At 39.9% G+C, this 19,789-nt stretch overlaps 1 protein-coding gene across 1 annotated transcript in view; it reads right to left on the bottom strand.

Moving 5' to 3' along the window:
* Positions 1 to 668: 668 nt before the first annotated feature.
* The window catches only part of MEIOB (meiosis specific with OB-fold), a 44,060-nt gene continuing 24,939 nt past the window's right edge, over positions 669 to 19,789 (bottom strand). The window contains exons 10-13 of the mRNA XM_066379998.1: positions 13,770 to 13,871; positions 12,900 to 13,053; positions 9,476 to 9,659; positions 669 to 976 (exon numbers count right to left, since the gene is read on the bottom strand). Coding sequence (XP_066236095.1) covers positions 824 to 976; positions 9,476 to 9,659; positions 12,900 to 13,053; positions 13,770 to 13,871 — 593 coding nt within the window. The 3' untranslated portion in view covers positions 669 to 823. The remainder of the gene's footprint in view (positions 977 to 9,475; positions 9,660 to 12,899; positions 13,054 to 13,769; positions 13,872 to 19,789) is intronic.

Genomic DNA, 19,789 nt, shown 5'->3' with positions numbered 1-19,789 from the left:
TGGTCACTTCTCCTGTGTGCCCTGACCGGGAATCAAACCTGGGACATCCACACGCTGGGCTGACCCTCTACCACTGAGCAAACTGGCCAGGACCTCATAGAACTTTTGAAGTCAGTCACCCTCCAGGTGATTAAGATTCATAAATGTCAGCCCTGAGACCTGGCTGGATAGCTCAGTTGGTTAGAGCCTTGTCCCAAAGCACAGAGGTTGCCAGTTTGATCCCGGGTCAGGGCATATACAACAGCTTGATATTCCTGTCTTTCTCTCTCCTTCCTTTCTCACTGATATCAATAAATATTTTAAAAACTTTTTAAAAAATGTTAACCCTGAGTCAGCAAGCCTTCACAAAGCACTGGGTAGCCCCAATGTGTCATCAGAGGAGGCAAGGGATTTGCAAAGCTCTAAGGTGCGCGAAGCAGTTGCCCATGGACTTCTGCTGTTCTGCTGGGCACCGGGAGAGCCTCTCATCTGGCCCCTTGGGCTCCAGGAGAGCAGACTAAGCCATTGCCAAGCCCTAGGTAAGTTATTTTTAGAGGTTCTGATCTTTCTCAGGGATATAAGACAAAGAGGAAAGGTTTAAAAAAATCAATCTGTGGAGAAAGATTAAATTTGTTTATTATTCATACAAACATTTTCCAACTTAGGAGAGGTCAAAGCTGGGAAAAAAAGCCTTCTAAGAATTGAGCTCAGGTGAGAGATATTTAACACCCTCAAACCAACACCAGAGGGGGAAATAACAATTTATAGAAACATATTTTTTACCATATTTGAACAAAATAGTTTTATCCATAATTTTCAAACTCATTTTCCACTTTAAGGGGAGTTATAACTTGTATTCTTCTCCAGAGTTTACAGTGACATCTGGTTTAACTATTTCCTTTCCAGACAAGTTTCTACTTGCCTCAACAGGATCTGCAAGCTTACACGAGAGCACACTAATTCTCAATCCACCCCTTGCTCTGTCTGATAAAAAAAACTGTAGAGAGAAAAAGAGAGATAGTTTTTAAAATCACCATGTATACAAAGTTGAAAACCAATGACCAGAACAGAAACTACAATAGAGAACTGCAATGAGTTTTGCATACAGATGTTAATGTGTCAATTAGAGTTGTAAAATGGGAAGAATTCAAGTGTCGGGGCAGAGATTGGTAGAGAAATTACAGATTTGGCTTTTGTAAAAATCCATGCCATTTTTTCATGACATTTCTCTCTGCTAGGAAAATTGAAGCTTCAAATCTAACATTAAAAGAAAAGGGCTTAAAGTGTGTTTAAACTACCAGTTGTGATAGACGTTAACCTGTAATAGTAACATAATCTGTTAGACATAGGAATATGATGATGAAATTTATTAATAATGTCTTAACTTTTACAATTAAGAAAGCACTTTTACCAACATTTTATTTAATATAAAGTGGAAGGACACATTAGCTAGCCATTTTAATTTCAAAGACTAATAGAAAAAATGTACTAATGTCAGGAAACACTGTGGATGACTTTGAAATGGGCAGTAAAGGTAAGTGGGCATCTTTCAGAGGAACGCTCCTCCATGGTCTGGTGTTGGCCTAGAGCATCTTCCTAGTTGTCTGAGTCTACAATGGTCTGTACCTTTCATTGCATTGACTGTAAGTTGTATAAAACTGATAGTGATACAGATGATGTTGCACATAAAATTCAAATGAATTCCATCTGGGTAAAGATGCAATTCATTCTGTCCTGTAGAAGAGGTCAGTTTTACATTTCTGAGTAAACTCATTTCGGCATTCCTGATTGTCTGCCTATGTGTTTATTCTTTTAATTCTCCTTTGAACTCGTTAAAAAAAACCCCACCTTATTGGTTTCTTCCTTTTTAAAAAAAATATTTTATTTATTCATTTTAGAGAAGAGGAAGAGAGAGAGAGAGAAGAGGGAGTATCAACTCCCATATGTGCCTTGACCAGGCAAGCCCAGGTTTTCAAACCGGTGACCTCAGTGTCTCAGCTTGACACATTATCCACTGCATCACCACAGGTCAGGCCTTTATTGGTTTCTTTATTAATTAATGAACTAAATTAGATCTTCAACATGTATTCATTTTATTTTTGAATGAGACTCATGGTTTTACCCTTTTTGGAAACTTTCTTTAACACTAATATCAGACTTACAAGGATATTGTAAGTCTAATATTCTATGTGTTTTAAAACATTAAAATGAATACCTCACTTTGAAATCCCTCCAATAGAACTATTTTAAGTAGCCATTGTTTTTTAATTGAAATATGATAAATATGTAAAGTATCCAATCTATATAGAATAATTTATTTTTATCATGTTAACAGATCAATGCAAGTTCTTATTTTTTAAAATTAAATATTCTATTTTAACTAATTTATAACTGAAATTTGATTCACATAATCTTTATTATATTTTGTGATATAATAATTTATTTATATCTACTTAAAATTTTTGTTAAATCGACTTCAATATCTTTTTAACATATTCTTTGGAAAGGTATGATATCTCCTTACTTTAGAGCAATTTGTTGTTATAGTTGAGTCAAGTTTGGAAATGGTAAGTAAGATGCCATATATTTAAATTGATAAACTCATTAGCAATGGTATCTTCTGTTTGGAGGAAAAATAAAGTTGGTCAAGGGTCTGAGTACATTCTGATTTGGGAAAAGACAGTAGTTATGTCTATTAATAGATAGTATTTATATCTAATTGTGGAAGAGATGTAGTATATTACTATAATCTCCCCCTTACAGCTTAGTAATGAAGAATCCTTAAGCCAAGGTCCTAAAAATATTAGTGAGGCCATTGGTGACTCCATGTCTAAAACCTATTCAGATATACTTGAGGCCACAATGGAAGAAAGACACTGGAAAATGGGAAAACATACTTATGAGTCTGAGATGGACTGATGCAGTATTCTCAGACTCTTTCAAGGTATCCATGAGATCACAACTATTTTCGTAATAATACTAAGATGCTATTTCCTTCTTAATTCTCGTTCTTTCACCAGAACACACTAGTTTTCTTGAGGCTATATGACATGAGATGATACTGTGACAACTAAAGAAATGCATGCTCATGAATATGTTTTACATTTTTCTCAGTCTTACGTTTTGAACATACATAACTCACTTAAACAAAATTTGTTAAGAGTGTAAAGGATCCATCAAAATTAATAAAAAAAAAAAAAGAATTTCTCTCACGGCTAATTCAGGCAGTTAGAAGAATAGTATAAGAATGCTAATTCTGCTTCTCAGGCCACATCCTGTAAAAGGGGCCCCAAGAAAATTGGAGATTTGGCTTCTCTGATCTTGCCAATTGGATTTAAAAAAATAGGTCATGCCTGACCAGGTGGTGGCGCAGTGGATAGAGCGTCAGACTGGGATGCGGAAGGACCCAGGTTCGAGACCCCGAGGTCGCCAGCTTGAGCGCGGGCTCATCTGGCTTGAGCAAAGAGCTCACCAGCTTGGACCCAAGGTCGCTGGCTCCAGCAGGGGGTTACTCGGTCTGCTGAAGGCCCGCGGTCAAGGCACATGTGAGAAAGCAATCAATGAACAACCAAGAAGTCGCAACGCGCAACGAGAAACTGATGATTGATGCTTCTCATCTCTCTCCGTTCCTGTCTGTCTGTCCCTGTCTAGCTCTGCCTCTGTAAAAAAAAAAAAAAAAATAGGTCAAGAACTCCCTGAAATGGAACTAACAATACAAGGGCATAAATTTAAAGGACTTTTAGATACTGGAGCTGATGTATCTGTTATTGCTAAGCTACATTGGCCTCCTTCCTGGCCCACTCATGCAGCAGCCACAGAATTACAAGGTATAGGGCCGAGTAAATCCCCTCAACAAAGTTCTAGTTTTTTACATTGGGAAGATTAAGAAGGTCATTCTGGATTTTTTAAGCCTTATGTGCTCCCTGGAGGGCCAGTTAATTTGTGAGGTAGAGATGTTTTGAAAAATATGGGAGCATTGTTTGTCAGTCCTAAGGGTTAGTCAATACTCAGATGCTTGATCGGATATTTTTGCCCACTAAGGGACTAGGGAAAGGACAGCGAGGAATTCTCACCCCCATAGAAGTGGCTCCCAATACTAAAAGGTGTGGATTAGGATATCAAAATTTAGCATAGGGGCCTTGGTAGCTCCTGCTACCCCAATAATGTATTGTGCAGACCCAATTACTTGGAAATCAAATAATCCTGTATGGGTAGACCAATGGCCCCTTTCTCAGGAGAAACTTAGGGCAGCTGCTCAATTGGTACAAGAGCAGCTACAGCTTGGGCACATTAAACCATCTAATAGCCCATGGAATACACTTCCGTATTTTGATCTTGTCACCTCCTTGATTATCAAGGGGCATAGGTGACCCTTACAGCTTATAGGGTTTTGTTTTTTTTTTCCCCGTTGTGGCACTTTATTTATTTATTTATTTATTGTATTTTTCTGAAGCTAGAAACGGGGAGAGACAGACAGACTCCCACATGCGCCGGACCGGGATCCACCCGGCACGCCCACCAGGGGGCCACGCTCTGCCCACCAGGGGGCGATGCTCTGCCCCTCCGGGGCGTCGCTCTGTTGCGACCAGAGCCACGCTAGTGCCTGGGGTAGAGGCCAAGGAGTCATCCCCAGCACCCGGGCCATCTTTGCTCCAATGGAGCCTCGGCTGTAGGAGGGGAAGTGAGAGACAGAGAGGAAGGAGAGGGGGGAGGGGTGGAGAAGCAGATGTGCGCTTCTCCTGTGTGCCCTGGCCGGGAATCGAACCCGGGACTTCTGTACGCCAGGCCAACACTCTACCACTGAGCCAACCGGCCAGGGCCGTGCTTATAGGTTTTGAGCCTCAAAATTATTGTTGTTCCTTTTTTCAAAGGATCAACAACAATGGCTCTGGGAAACTTCCACTAAATGGCAAATCGCTTTTGCAAATCACTGGACAAATTTATACTGAAACAGTCAACTTAAAATCAGCTCAAAGACTAAAATTATCCTGGCTTTTCAGCATTTGCCATATTCCTCCTTTAATCTATATACAGACAGCAAATATTTACTTATGGTTGTTTCCACTATAAAGACTGCTGTCTTAGGGACAACTGCTGATGAACTATTTCAGCAGTTCCTCCTTCTTCAAAGACTTCTATGTCAACATAGAGCTCCATGTTTTATAGGACATACTCGAGCTCACTCCATGCTCCCTGGAGCTTTAACACAAGGGAATGCCCTTGCTGATCAAGCTACCCAAAAGAAAATTATTTGGAGCAACCATGACAGATCGAGCAATTCAGTCTCATACTATTCATCACCAGAACGCTGCAGCCCTGTGTAAACAGTTTCAACTTTCTCAGGAAACAGCACAGCAGATTGGTAAATCCTGTCCAAGGTGTCCTATTCTACAATCTGTCCCTTCATTTGGAGTTAACCCTCAAGGACTCCTACCAGGACAACTTTGGCAAATGGATGTTACTCATAAACCTTCATTTGGCAAACAGTCCTATGTCCACGTTACAGTGGATACTTATTCTGGATTTATAGTAACCTCTGCCAGAACAGGAGAGGCTGCTCAGCATGTTATAGCTCATTGTCTGTATGCATTTTTCTATTATTGGATTTCCTAAACTGGTTAAAATGGACAATGCTCCTGCATATGTAGCAAAAGCATTTACTGTATTTTGTCAAACCTTTCGAATTATGGGTATTTCTTACAATCTTTAAAGTCAAGGTATTATTAAAGTGTACCCAGCAAATATTTTAAAGTCAATTTAAAAAAATTTTAAAGGGGGGAGTCATATCCTGGAACTCCTACAGGTCTACCATATCATGCTTTTTACTTAAAAATTTTTTAATTTCTTTTGAATGCTGATGAACAGGAGATGCTAAATTTTTTTCTCCTGCAAACTTCTACCTTCTTTTATTTGATCCAGCTAATAACACTGTTTTGTCTTTTTCCAAATAGCTCCAGATATACGGAAAAGGTTTATATAGGCAGATGGGGATCCTCAAACCCCTCAGTGAGACCTTCTGAGCATGGCTTTTAAGGCACCAAGAGGCAGAAAAAGCCCAATAGAGATCAGGTGAACTACCAGCTTTTAGGATACGCTCTTAAAGGCTCCAACGCCCCAAAGGGGTCTCATAGGATTCCATCTGGGTCCTGCTTCAATAGTGAAAAGGAAGGTCATTGAGCTAAAGCCTGCCAGGCTTACATGTCTCTGCTGTGAGGAAAAAGGGACACTGGAAGGTAGGCTTCCCCCTCACTCCTCTAAGGGAGGGTTCAGTCTCTTCCAGCCCTGCTCCAGCCACCTATGACCTAACCTTGCTGGGGTTTGCCACTGAAGGCTGAAGGTGCCCAGGGCCGTTGGCCCCATCTACAACACTGTGGATAAGCCTAGGGTATGTCTTCCAAGAAGCAGGTAAACTGATCTCATTTGCACAAGGGCCACTTAACTATGTCTTGCCTGAATAGTCAGATTTTTTATTCTTCCCTCAAAGATCTCTGTTGTGGGTGCTGATAGTCCTATTTTCTGCTGCTTTGTTTAATATATAGTGTTTCCTTTATTCTTCCTACCTCAATGCCCCACTCATATTTCAGGCTGGGACCTACTCCTAATTTAGAGCTCTCTTTCCCCCTTTTGCCAACTTCTATTATGAATTTACCTTTGCCACTCAGCTTAGTGTATCCCAAGGTTCTCTTTACCACGCCACAGTTGCAGAGCTCCAGAGAAAAGCACCCTGGCCTCATCTCTCCAGACTGAGGAGAACAGAAGCTCCATCTCCACACATGCTGCAGATGGCTTTTCCAGTCTACCTGCATCATTACCAGCTAGAAGCAGTGGTCATTGGGACTTGGACATGAGCTGCAAAGTATAGAATTGTGACAACAATTCCAGTGCCATGTGGACTTTTCCTGGATGTGGACTTTTCCTGGACTCCTGCTCCTTGTGACAGCTCCTAACAGACTGGGGTTGGGTTGCATTTGCAGGGATCTGGAATGGTGTTGGTGCCAACTTGGACTTGGTGAACATGTTAAGGACACTACTTTTTTATGGATTGTTGTTGTATTGGCCAAGAGTTTGCTTAAAGGCTTTAATCACAGTAAAAAAAAAATAGAAGATTGGATAAAGAAGATGTGGCACATATACACTAGGTTATGCTACTCAGCCATAAGAAATGATGACATTGGATCATTTATAACAAAATGGTGGGAGCTTGATAACATTATACGGAGTGAACTAAGTAAATCAGAAAAAAACAAGAACTGCATGATTCCATACATTGGTGGGACATAAAAACGAGACTAAGAGACATGGACAAGAGTGTGGTGGTTATGGGGGGGGGGGAGGGAGAAGGGAAGGGGAGGGGGAAGGGAACAAAGAAAACTAGATAGAAGGTGATGGAGGACAATCTGACTTTGGGTGATGGGTATACAACATAATTGAAGGACAAGATAACCTGGACATGTTTTCCTTGAATATATGTACCCTGATTTATTGATGTCACCCCATTAAAATTAATAAAAATTTATTTATAAATAAAATAAAAGAGTGTAAAGGAGCCTGACCAGGGTGGCACAGAGGATATAGCTTTGGACTGGGATGCAGAGGACCCAGGTTCGAAACTCCAAGGTTGCTGGCTTGAGCAAGGGGTCACTCGCTCTGCTGTAGCCCCCCCCCCCCGATTAAGGCACATATGAGAAAGCAATCAATGAACAACTAAAGAGCCAAAAGAGAATTGATGCTTCTCATCTCTCTCCCTTCCTGCCTGTCTGTCCCTATCTGTCCCTCTCTGTCACACACACAAGAAAAGAGTGTAAAGGAGAAGATATTTGAGAACAATGGAAGGAGAAAAATGATGCAGGCAATAGGCCTCTCTCGCCTGTGATATGGTGCTAATGGCAACATTTCTTGGTCCCATTTTTCTCATTTGCAAAACAATGAGAGTGTGTCTCACTCCCCTTTTTACACCTTTAACACTCAGAATCTATGATCCTCCTACACTGTAGTGTTGCTAGTGCTGCAGAAGTCTGATCAGAGGTGCAGGATCACAGAATTTTAGAGGCTCAGAGAAGTTAATTAACCTTCTCAGGATCGCACAGGCTGAGGAATTGTGGAATTGAGATTCTTACCTGAGTCTGTCTCACCCCAACATCTAAGCATTTAACTATATGCTACTGTGTCCTGCTCACTGAAGTGAGGAAATTGCCAGATGAGCTGTGGGGATGGGGAGACTCACTTTGACTCTAAAGCCAAGTAAGTGCCTAGCCTTGGAGTTAACATTCCTGGACATTTTCTTTGACCTATTTCTTTGGTGTCATTTCTAACTATTTTATGCTATACAAAAATCCAAAAACAAAAACTCTTGATTACTTATTGTTTCTACAACAGCCAAATGCTTCTGCACATCTGAAAACTGGGAATTATTAAAAATAACAAATTCCCCAATTTATTAGGTCACACTCTAGGATTTTCTTTTGTTTGACTATGTAGAATAACAGAGTACTGTAAAATACACTCACTTTTAAATAAATTTTGCTTCTTTCCAAAAGAAATTGCCACTTTAATGCTGTTTTCTGTTCATCCGTCATTGCAAGAAACTCATGTACCTGGTTTAAAAAAAAATCAGACAAATATTTCCAAAGTATATATAGATAACTCATCTTGACAAGGTGGAAGTTCAATTTGCTCACTAGAAGTGGAATTTTATTCAAAGTAATTACAGCTCAATTCTCTTGATGGAGGAGATAAGGCCAGAGGTCGGCTCTAAACTGAATCTCCGATGCTAATCAAGTGGCTCGGCACAGAAAACTCCCTTTGACAAACTGGAAATCACCTGGAGCTGAGGTTTAATGGTAAACTTCAGGAGCTGGTTTTAATAATGAAAAGCAAGTGCTATTATCAAGTGTACAGTCTAATCTCTAAGTATCTGCTGCTGTTCTATAGCAGCAAATAGAGAACACTCATGGCTGATTTTATTCATACAGTTGGGTAGGTGGAACATTGCCCAACCTTCCTTCTGGTAGAGTTACCTCATTACCGATCGACACTTCCAGCATACTGTCTTACCCATTGCTACTTGACTATATAAATGTCTTGTTTATTCTCCACTATGGTCCAGAGCTTCTGTCATTCATTATTCCTAATAGTTAATATTAGCTATGACTTCAATATGTAATATGTAATTATTTGTCTATTTAAGAAAGCAATGTATGTTTAAGTCAAGATTGATTTTTCATAGACCTCTTTATTAATAAATTAATTTCTATTAATTGTTTACCAAAATAACCTATATTTTGGAAAAAGAGAATCCAATTCAGAAATTTTGTTTTTAGAAATTAAACTTAATGGGATGATCAATAATAGTACATAGGTTTCAGGTAAACATTTCTATAGCATTTGAACTGTTGATTGTGTTGTGTGCCCATCACCAAAGTCAAATCATTTTCCATCACCGTATGTTTGTCCCTCTGTTTCTATTTCTAAACATGGTTTCCTTTTTGCTACTTACCGTGCAGCCCAGAGTCTCCTCAGCAACACTTCCTGCGAGACTACAGGAATGGAGAGTACCTGTGTGATCACTAACATCAATTAGCATATCGAAGCTGAGAAAAACAGATTTAAGCTCCAGAGAATCTTTGTTGCAGGTTGTACAAATATTTGATGCTTCATTTACAATGTAACCACAGCTGGAACTGAAAAGAAACAAAGGACAATGATAAAATGTGAAAAATGTGAAAGCCCCAAGTGACAAATTTGCTTTCTAGCAGGGTAACCAGATGAACCTGTGCTCAAGCTGGCGACCTTAGGGCTTTGAACCTGGGTCCTCTGCGTCCCTGACAAACACTCTATTCACTGCGCCACTGCCTGGTCAGGCTGTGAAAAGTATTTTTCGAAAAACAAATATCTGCCTTACATAGTAGCCTCCACATTAGTTTTTCCAACTTTAATACCAAATCATAAAATGTTTTAAAAATCCACAGGTCAATCCAAAAGTCTAAATCAGGGTAAGTAATTTCAGAACACTCAGCACTGTGCAGGATACAAGACAGGTATACAGAATTACGATGTGTCTTCTCAGTCACTCTCATTTTCAGTATTTGTCACTCACCAGAAACTGGGATAAGCTCACTAGCCTGCTTTCTATTGATACCTCCCCCCCCCCCCCGCTGGCCCTGAGCAGGCTCATTTTCCTACTGGGGCTTTCCTTTTCTGCATCCAGCCTCTGCCCCTTTCCCTCTCTGAACTTAAAAGTCAGCACTGACTATGTCCTTTACCATTCTATTCCTTGTTACTGCGGGTATGTCCATCTTATCTCCCAGCCAGCTTGTGTTCTGAGGGCAGGAATCATATCCTGTGCCTAGAAAGCCTAGATTCCACAAATGCTCACTTGATGGCACTGTACAAGGTCTTCTGTACACCTATAGAAAACCCCTGGGGTTGGGTAGGTTCACACCCTAAATGCTGTTAGTACTGCTAGTGACACATTCACCTCTCTTTAAGTGGTAATTACATGCATTTCTGTATTTTCGATGCAGGTCTTAATTTAGCCAGATAAGGACTCGTTCAAATTTCTTGAGAGAGTGAGCTAAAGATAGTAGTTTCTTATCTAGCCACAGATCACTTTTAAAGTGTTAGATACTTTTATTCACATATCAATATTAAAATGTAGGGGGAAAATGAGACAAAAATTACTTAAATTTGTGAAAAGTATTTTTCTTTTTTTTGTGACAGAGAGAGAGGGACAGATAGGGACAGACAGACAGAAAGGGAGAGAGGGAGAGAGACAAGAAGCATCAGTTCTTCATTGTGGCTCCTTAGTTGTTCATTGATTGCTTTCTCATATGTGCCTTGACCTGGGGGCTACAGCAGACTGAGTGACCCCTTGCTCAAGCCAGCAACCTTGGGCTCAAGCTAGTTAGACTTGCTCAAACCAGATGAACCTGTGCTCAAGCTGGCGACCTTAGGGCTTTGAACCTGGGTCCTCTGCGTCCCTGACAAACACTCTATTCACTGCGCCACTGCCTGGTCAGGCTGTGAAAAGTATTTTTCGAAAAACAAATATCTGCCTTACATAGTAGCCTCCACATTAGTTTTTCCAACTTTAATACCAAATCATAAAATGTTTTAAAAATCCACAGGTCAATATCCTAACTGTGGTGGTAGGCACACAAACTTACACATATGATAAAACTATATAGACCTTAATATATATACATATACACATATGCATACAAATAACTGCATGTCAATCTGGGAAAACTTAAAAACAATAAATGGTTTGAGTTAATGTCAATATCCTGGCTATGATGTAAACAGTGTGTCCGTAAAGTCATGGTGCACTTTTGACTGGTCACAGGAAAGCAACAAAAGACGATAGAAATGTGAAATCTGCACCAAATAAAAGGAAAACTCTCCCAGTTTCATACCCATTCAGTGCAGTTCGATGTGGGCTCACACACAGATTTTTTAGGGCTCCTTAGGTAGCTATCCCGTATAGCCTCTACAGACTCGTCACTGACTGATGGCCTACCAGAATGGGGTTTCTCCACCAAACTGCCGGTTTCCTTCAACTGCTTATCCCATCGAGTAATATTATTCCTATGTGGTGGCGCTTCATTATAAACGTGCCGATATTCATGTTGCACTCTGGTCATGGATTTGAATTTGGCGAGCCACAGAACACACTGGACTTTCCTCTGTACCATCCACATCTCTACTGGCATGGCCGTGGGCTGCTCCACTGTACACACAATGTTACATCATCATCTATGCATGCACACGTGTTGCCACATCATCCTACAAAAACTGGGAGGGTTTTCCTTTTATTTGGTGCAGATTTCACATTTCTATCATCTTTTGTTTCTTTCCTGTGACCGGTCAAAAGTGCATCATGACTTTACGGACACACTGTACTATAGTTTTAAAAAATGTTATCATTGGAGGTAACTGGACAAGGTGCACATAGGCTTTCTGTGTATTATTTCTTAAAACTCCATGTTAAGCTAGAACTATTCCAATAAAATTTTCAATTACAAAAATCCATAGGGAAATTTTCACAATAACATTTTAGATGCTTCTTGACAACCATCTTTTGGATAAGATTATTAAATCTACTGGGGTTTACTTTTTTATGCAAGTAGATACTTTGACCTGTGAATGGTTGGAAATCATATATCATGCAGTTGAAAACAGTTTATTTCATTTTATTTATTTATTTATTTATTTATTTATTTATTTATTACAGAGACGGTGAGTCAGAGAGAGGGATAGACAGGGACAGACAGACAGGAACGGAGATGAAAGATGAGAAGCATCAATCATTAGTTTTTCATTGCGCGTTGCAACACCTTAGTTGTTCATTGATTGCTTTCTCATATGTGCCTTGACCGTGGGGCTACAGCAGACTGAGTGACCCCTTGCTGGAGCCAGTGACCTTGGGTCCAAGCTGGTGAGCTTTGCTCAAACCAGATGAGCCCGCACTCAAGCTTGGCGACCTCGGGGTCTCGAACCTGGGTCCTCTGCATCCCAGTCCAACACTCTATCCACTGTGCCACCGCCTGGTCAGGCGAAAATAGTCTTTTAAAAATTCTGTCACTTGCTATAGAATGTGGCAACCAAAATAATTTTCTAATACATTGTAAAACAACAGTTTGTCATTTCAGTTAAAAGTTTCTGGCAGTATCATATCTTTGTAGTTTAGGACTACAGAAACACAGAAAATTAAATTTTGCTTTAAAAGGCAATTATAATCTTTGAATCTAACTAGTTTGCCATGGAAACTTCAGCATAGGTTATTTACATATTTCTCTCACATATTTAACCACTGTGATATCCAAAAATAGCTTAAAATTTTATAAAACAAAATTCATTAACAATAATTGGTTTTTATTTCTTCCAAAAATGAATTTGCTAAAAGTAATTTGGCTGCTTACCATCTATTTCGAACTACTTTTGTAGTTTCACCATCAATGTTCAGTGTAGAAATGTAAGCATAAAGAATGCCATAAAAAGGATCAGCTTTTCCTTCATTCTTCAAAGCTTTTAACTTTAATTGCTCAACTGTATAGACATCAACTATTGTATTTACTAAAAATAAAAAGAAGTCATTATAGCTCTCTCTATATATACTCTAAGAACTCCAAAGAATTATATCCAAAAAGAAAAGCTACAAAGTTCAAATGAAAACATGTAGAAGCTTCAGTTAAATGACAAAATATATATATATTTGCTATATTAAAATTGATTATATAACAGACACAAAAGCAAAGAATAATCAAAAATGGAAAAGAATGATAAATTAGTCTTCATAAAAATGAAGAATTTATGATCATAAGATTCCATAGAAGTATGAAAATGCAAGCTACAAAGTGGGAAATGCTAGCAACCTATAAAGAGACAAATGATTCATATCTAGAATATCTAAAGAAATCTTAAAAATCAGTGAGAAAAAGTCAATTCAAATTTTTAGCTCTCATCAGATTGGCAAAATGTTAAAGAAAGCTCCAAAAGTTTTAAAATACTTTTAAAAGTGGAAATATAGCAGTTACAGAGTAAGAATATGGTATCTTTCACTATGTGAAACAAAACTTTACAGGTCCTAGCCTTGGCTGGGCAGCTCAGTTGTCCCAATACAAAGGTTGTGGAGTCAGGGCACATCCAAGAGCCAACCAATGAGTGCATAAATAAGTGGAACAACAAATAAATGTGTCTTCCTTTCTCTCTCTCTAAAATCAATTTTTTAAAAATCCGTACAAGCCCAAATTTTGGTCTTTTAAAAATATAAATATTTTAAGGTCACTTACAATTTATGGATTCTTTCAAATAACTGTCAATTTCATCATCCAGAAGATTTGTTTCTTTATTTTCTCTTATAAAATTCAATAAGATGTTAGCTTCTGGTGTGTCTTAAATTGAAAATGCATAATAATTAAAATCAAACTGATTACTTTTTAAATAATTGTGAATGATCTCACATTATTTTTAATGGTAAAGAGTGAAGATATGAAAGAATACAATCACATAGAATATTAGGCAGCCATTAACAATGTGAAGTAGCATTCTATTAACATGGAGAGATGTATACCAGCTATTGTTAGTGTAATGAGCAGCTTACAAAAGTATGCAGAACAATTTCCTTTCAATTATAAAAATAAATATATATATATGGAATATTATCTGGAAGGATATTTATTAAAGAAATGATTCTCTCTTATAAGATGGTAGATTATAAGTGATCTTTATTTTCCATTTTTATGTATTTTCTGAGTTTTATATGTATTGCTTTTCCAGTCAGAAAGTACAGTGGTACCTTGAGATATGAGCAGACCAACATACAATTTTTTAAGATACGAGCTGCGACTCGGTCCGTATTTTTGTTCAAGATCTGAGCGAAATTCTGAGATACAGGCAGATTCCTGTGATTCAGGAAGCTGCCACTAGTTGGTGCGTTGGTGCATGGGTCCAGTATCAGCAGCACAACACCAGCATCCCGTTCTTTCTCACGTGTTACCCGCAGAATCAAGTCGAATCTCGTGCGTTGTACTTGTTCTTGCATCATTTTTGCATTTTTTACTAACTTTTTTTGTGTGCTATCATGGGGCAGAAGAAAGTGAGTGTAAAGGACAGTGCTGAGAAGAAGAAGAGAATGATGTCCATAGAAGTAAAGCAAGAAATAATAGAAAAACATGAGCATGGTGTACGAGTGATTGAACTAGCAAGGCTGTATGACCGTAATACAGCTACAATTTGTACCATCCTTAACAAAAGGATGCCATCAAAAGCGCAAATCCAGTGAAAGGAACTACAATTCTGTCCCAATTAAGGACAAATATCCATGAAGAAATGGAGAAGCTTCTGCTGGTGTGGGTGAAAGAGAAAGAGTTGGCAGGAGATACAGTGACAGAGACTGTAATATGCAAAAAGGCACGTATTATTTACGGCCACTTGCAGAAGAAAGAACCATCAACCTCAAAAGAGGCAGGCAGAAGATACGTTTAAGGCAAGTCATGGCTGCTTTGAAAATTTCAAGAAGAGATCTGACATCCTCTCAGTGGTGAGGCATGGTGAAGCTGCGAGTGCTGACATTAAGGCAGTTGAGGAGTACATCACACATTTTGCTTCGCTTATTGCACAAGAAGGCTACATCCCCCAACAAGTGTTCAACTGTGATGAAACAGGATGGTTTTGGAAAAAAATGCCCCAGAGGACTTTCATCACCGCAGAGGAAGAGAAGCTGCCAGGCCATAAACCCATGAAGGACCGTCTGACCCTTGCATTGTGTGCAAATGCTAGCAGTGACTATAAAGTAAAGCCACTGCTAGTGTGTCATTCCGAAAATCCTCGAGGCTTTAAGAATCACAAGATTCTTTTTTTTGTATTTTTCTGAAGTTGGAAACGGGAAGGCAGTCAGACAGACTCCCACATGCGCCCAACCGGGATCCACCCGGCATGCCCACCAGGGGGTGATGCTCTGCCCCTCTGGGGCATCGCTCTGTTGCATCCAGAGCCATTCTAGTGCCTGAGGCAGAGGCCACAGAGCCATCCTCAGCTCCCGGGCCCATCTTTGCTCCAATGGAGCCTCGGCTGTAGGAGGGGAAGAGAGAGACAGAGAGGAAGGAGAGGGGGAGGGGTGGAGAAGCAGATGGGCGCCTCTCCTGTGTGCCTTGGCCGGGAATCGAACCCGGGACTCCTGCACGCCAGGCCGACGCTCTACCACTGAGCCAACCGGCCAGGGCAAGACTCACAAATTCTTAAAGAAAAACTGCAGGTTATGTGGTGCACCAATGCTAGGGCAGGGGTTACGCAGCAGTTTTTTATTGAATGGGTAAATCTCATCTTTGGTCCTGCAGTGAAGAAATATCAAGAAAATAAACTCCCGATGAAAGCATTACTAATCCTGGAAAATGCTCCAGCCCACCCACCTGGTCTTGAAGATGACATTCTCAATGAGTTCAAATTTGTGAAATTCCTCTACCTCCCACCCTACACGACTTAAATCTTGCAACCTATGGATCAGCAGGTCATTTCCAATTTTAAAAAGCTTTACACAAAGCACTTGTTCCACCACTGCTTTGAGGTGACTGAGAATACAATTCTAACCCTTCGAGAGTTTTGGAAAGATCACTACAACATCATGATATGTTTATGCATTATTGACTTGGCATGGCAAGAAGTTACAAGAAGAACCTTGAACTTGGCATGGAAAAAGTTATGGCCTGATGTTGTTGCAGACAGGGACTTCGAAGGATTCGAACCAGAGACCCAGACCAAGGTAGAAGCACTGGAGGAGACTGTGTCCCTTGGAAAGTCGATGGGTCTGGAGATAGATGAGGGTGACGTAAACGAGCTCGTAGAGGAACATGAGGAGGAACTCTCAACTGAGGAGTTGAAGGAGCTACAGATGATGCAACATACGGAGCTTCTGCAAGAGATTAGTAGTGAGGAGGAGGTAGAGTCGGAGAAAGTGATTTCTTCAAGTGAAATTAAAGACATGCTGGCAATGTGGGAGAAGCTTTCAAGTTTCATTGAAAAGAAATACCCAGGCCTGACCTGTGGTGGCGCAGTGGGATAAAGCGTCGACCTGGAACACTGAGGTTGCCGGTTTGACACCTTGGGCTTGCCTGGTCAAGGCACGTATGGGAGTTGATGCTTCCTGCTCCTCCCCCTTCTCTCTCTCCCCTCTCTCTAAAAATCAATAAATAAAATATTTTTGAAAAAAAAAGAAAAGAAACACCCAGAAAAAGTTTCAACTGGTCATGCTTCAGCACTTTTTAATGACACTTGTTTGTCACGTTTCTCTAACATTTTAAAAGGCAGGCAAAAGCAAACCTCTTTGGATAGATTTTTATTCAAAAGTTCTGCAAGTGAAAGTGCTGAAAGTGCAGCCAAAAAGGCAAAAACAGGTGATGATTAAATGAAAAATATGTAATGTTAAGCTTAGGTTAAGTTTAAAGTTAAGAAAGTGCATTTTTTTACAATTAAGTTTTTGTGGTTTCATTTTAAGTAAAGAAAGTGCAGTTTTAGTTTTGTTTAAAATAAAGAAAATGCAGTTTTAGTTTACATTTAGTGTTAAGAAAGTGCAGTTTTAGTTTATGTGTCTACAGTGCCTGCATCCATTCCTCCCTCCTCCTCCACCATTCACCTCCATTAGCCGCACTTTTCTGTCTCCAAGGAGAGAATACAGTATTAAATAACACTTTTTTCTTTTATTTCATATATTTTGTTATGCATTGGTAAAGTATACGTGTGTTTCTTAATTAAAAACATATTTTTTCATAATTTAGGATGGTCTGGGGATGTTTCACAGGGCTGGAACAGATTAAATCTATTTCAGTTATTTTAAATGGGAGAATTTGTTTAATATATGAGTTGACTGACTTATGAGCTCAGTTACAGAACGAATTAAACTCATATCTCAAGGTACCACTATATATATATATTTCTGCATCAAATAAAAGGAAAACCCTCTCAGTTTCTGTAGGATGATGTGGCAGCATGTGCGCATGCACAGATGATGATGTAACACCGTGTATACAGCGGAACAGCCCACCGCCATGCCAGTCGAGATGTGGATGGTACAGAGGAAAGTTCAGTGTGTTCTGTGGCTCGCTAAATTCAAATCCATGACCAAAGTGCAACATGAATATTGGCGCGTTTATAATGAAGCGCCACCACATAGGAATAACATTACTTGGTGGGATAAGCAGTTGAAGGAAACCGGCAGTTTGGTGGAGAAACCCCATTCTGGTAGGCCATCAGTCAGTGACGAGTCTGTAGAGGCTATACGGGATAGCTACCTAAGGAGCCCTAAAAAATCTGTGCGTTAGCCCACATCGAACTGCACTGAATAGGTATGAAACTGGGAGAGTTTTCCTTTTATTTGGTGCAGATTTCATATTTCTATCGTCTTTTGTTGCTTTCCTGTGACCGGTCAAAAGTGCACCATGACTTTATGGACACACTGTGTGTGTGTGTGTGTGTGTGTGTGTGTGTGTGTGTGTGTGTGTGTGTGTGTGTATCTCCCAACTTTCAACACCTGATTATCTTTCAGTCCCCCCTCACTCCCTCCAACATTCTTCCAATCATCCTGATGATGCTTGGACCCAGACTACCCAGGGCAGAGTTAGGCATTTCTTCTTCCTTGCTGCTGTAACACCACAAGTCTTCTTTTTTTTAATTAATTAATTTTATTTTTTACAGAGACAGAGAGTGAGTCAGAGATAGGGATAGACAGGGATAGACAGACAGGAATGGAGAGAGATGCGAAGCATCAATCATTAGTTTTTCATTGCGCGTTGCAACACCTTAGTTGTTCATTGATTGCTTTCTCATATGTGCCTTGACTGCGGGCCTTCAGCAGACCGAGTAACCCCTTGCTGGAGCCAGCAACCTTGGGCTCAAGCTGGTGAGCTTTTTGCTCAAACCAGATGAGCCCACGCTCAAGCTGGTGACCTCGGGGTCTCGAACCTGGGTCTTCCGCATCCCAGTCCGACATTCTATACACTGCACCACCTCCTGGTCAGGCACACCACAAGTCTTAATACTGTTCTTCCTCAGAACTAGACTAAAATTCCTGTGAGCAGGAATTTCATCTCTCTAATTCCAGTATGCAATACATATAGTGACTATCCTTCCACTCATCTGACCATCCATCCACTTATGACCATCCATCCATCCTTGTTCCAGAAAGGATTTATCTCAGTATTTGGTAAATAAAAGGCATTCAATAAATATTTGAAAATTAATACATGAATAAATTAATGTTTTTGAAACACTGAGAACTACTGCACCCCAGATGGGGGCAGATGCTACGGTGGGGTCACAGAAATCAGACCAGTGAGCTTCCTGGGATGAAAGCTGACAGGAAGAGTGTGGTACAGGCACTGCCATATGGATTCCTACTGACAACAGGGTTATCTGCGTCTGTCGGGAATTCTGCCTTCCCTATCTGATAAGCCTCTCAGGGCAAACACCAGAGGAAGCCTGGACATCCTGACTAGGATGAAGGCTTAAGCCATTAGAGGTTTTTAATTTCTATATGGCAGGTATGAAAATTAGAAATAAGGCTGACTTGAACAAGCACATTGAAATTCATGCACCCTTATATTTCTCCTTGAGAAATAAGGCATTTATTCTAATACTGGCATTGCACAAAACACTTTGACATTTTAATGTTTTCAGAGCCAAATGTACAACATCCGTTAAATGTCTGTGTCATTAGCTTAGTCTTGAGTTTTTGATACAATTAGTCCTATCAAGCTTGATAACCTTTTCCAACAGACAAGTTCAACTGTCTTTTAGATATTTTCCCAGGCTGAATTCATCCTTAAAGGATGGAGATTTTCTATCATTGATGTTACTAAAGATAATAATAATAATAAACTGTTAGTATTAGCAAATTAAAAATAGTAAACCATGGTACACCCCTCAAAAAAAAAAAGAATTGAAGAATTAAAGTCTCTTCCTCACTGTTAAGAACAGACTGTGGTTGTAGCACCACCAATTTACAACTACACAGCCAGAACAATCCCTTTAGAACTTAGATATTGTTACGGCTCTAGTCCAAACCCTGACTCCCCCTTTTCCTACAGTGTAAAGAGCCACATCCTTTTATCAGGCTGTAAGGCCTTCTTGATCCCCACCATTTCTTCTCTGACCTCAACTACTTCTCTTGGCCCCACTCTATCAGCTCCAGCCACCCTGGTCACCTTGTTGTTCTGCCAAAGGGCAGGCACACTCCAGCCTCAGGGCCTTTGTACTGGCAGTTCCCTCTGCCTGGCACCTTTTCCTGTAGTTAAACACCTAACTGTTTCATCACACCTTT

The sequence above is a fragment of the Saccopteryx leptura genome, chromosome 4 (genome assembly GCF_036850995.1).
Source record: "Saccopteryx leptura isolate mSacLep1 chromosome 4, mSacLep1_pri_phased_curated, whole genome shotgun sequence".
Lineage (NCBI taxonomy): Eukaryota > Metazoa > Chordata > Mammalia > Chiroptera > Emballonuridae > Saccopteryx > Saccopteryx leptura.
Note: the sequence above shows the minus strand (reverse complement) of the source record. Positions and strands in the feature narration are given on the sequence as shown.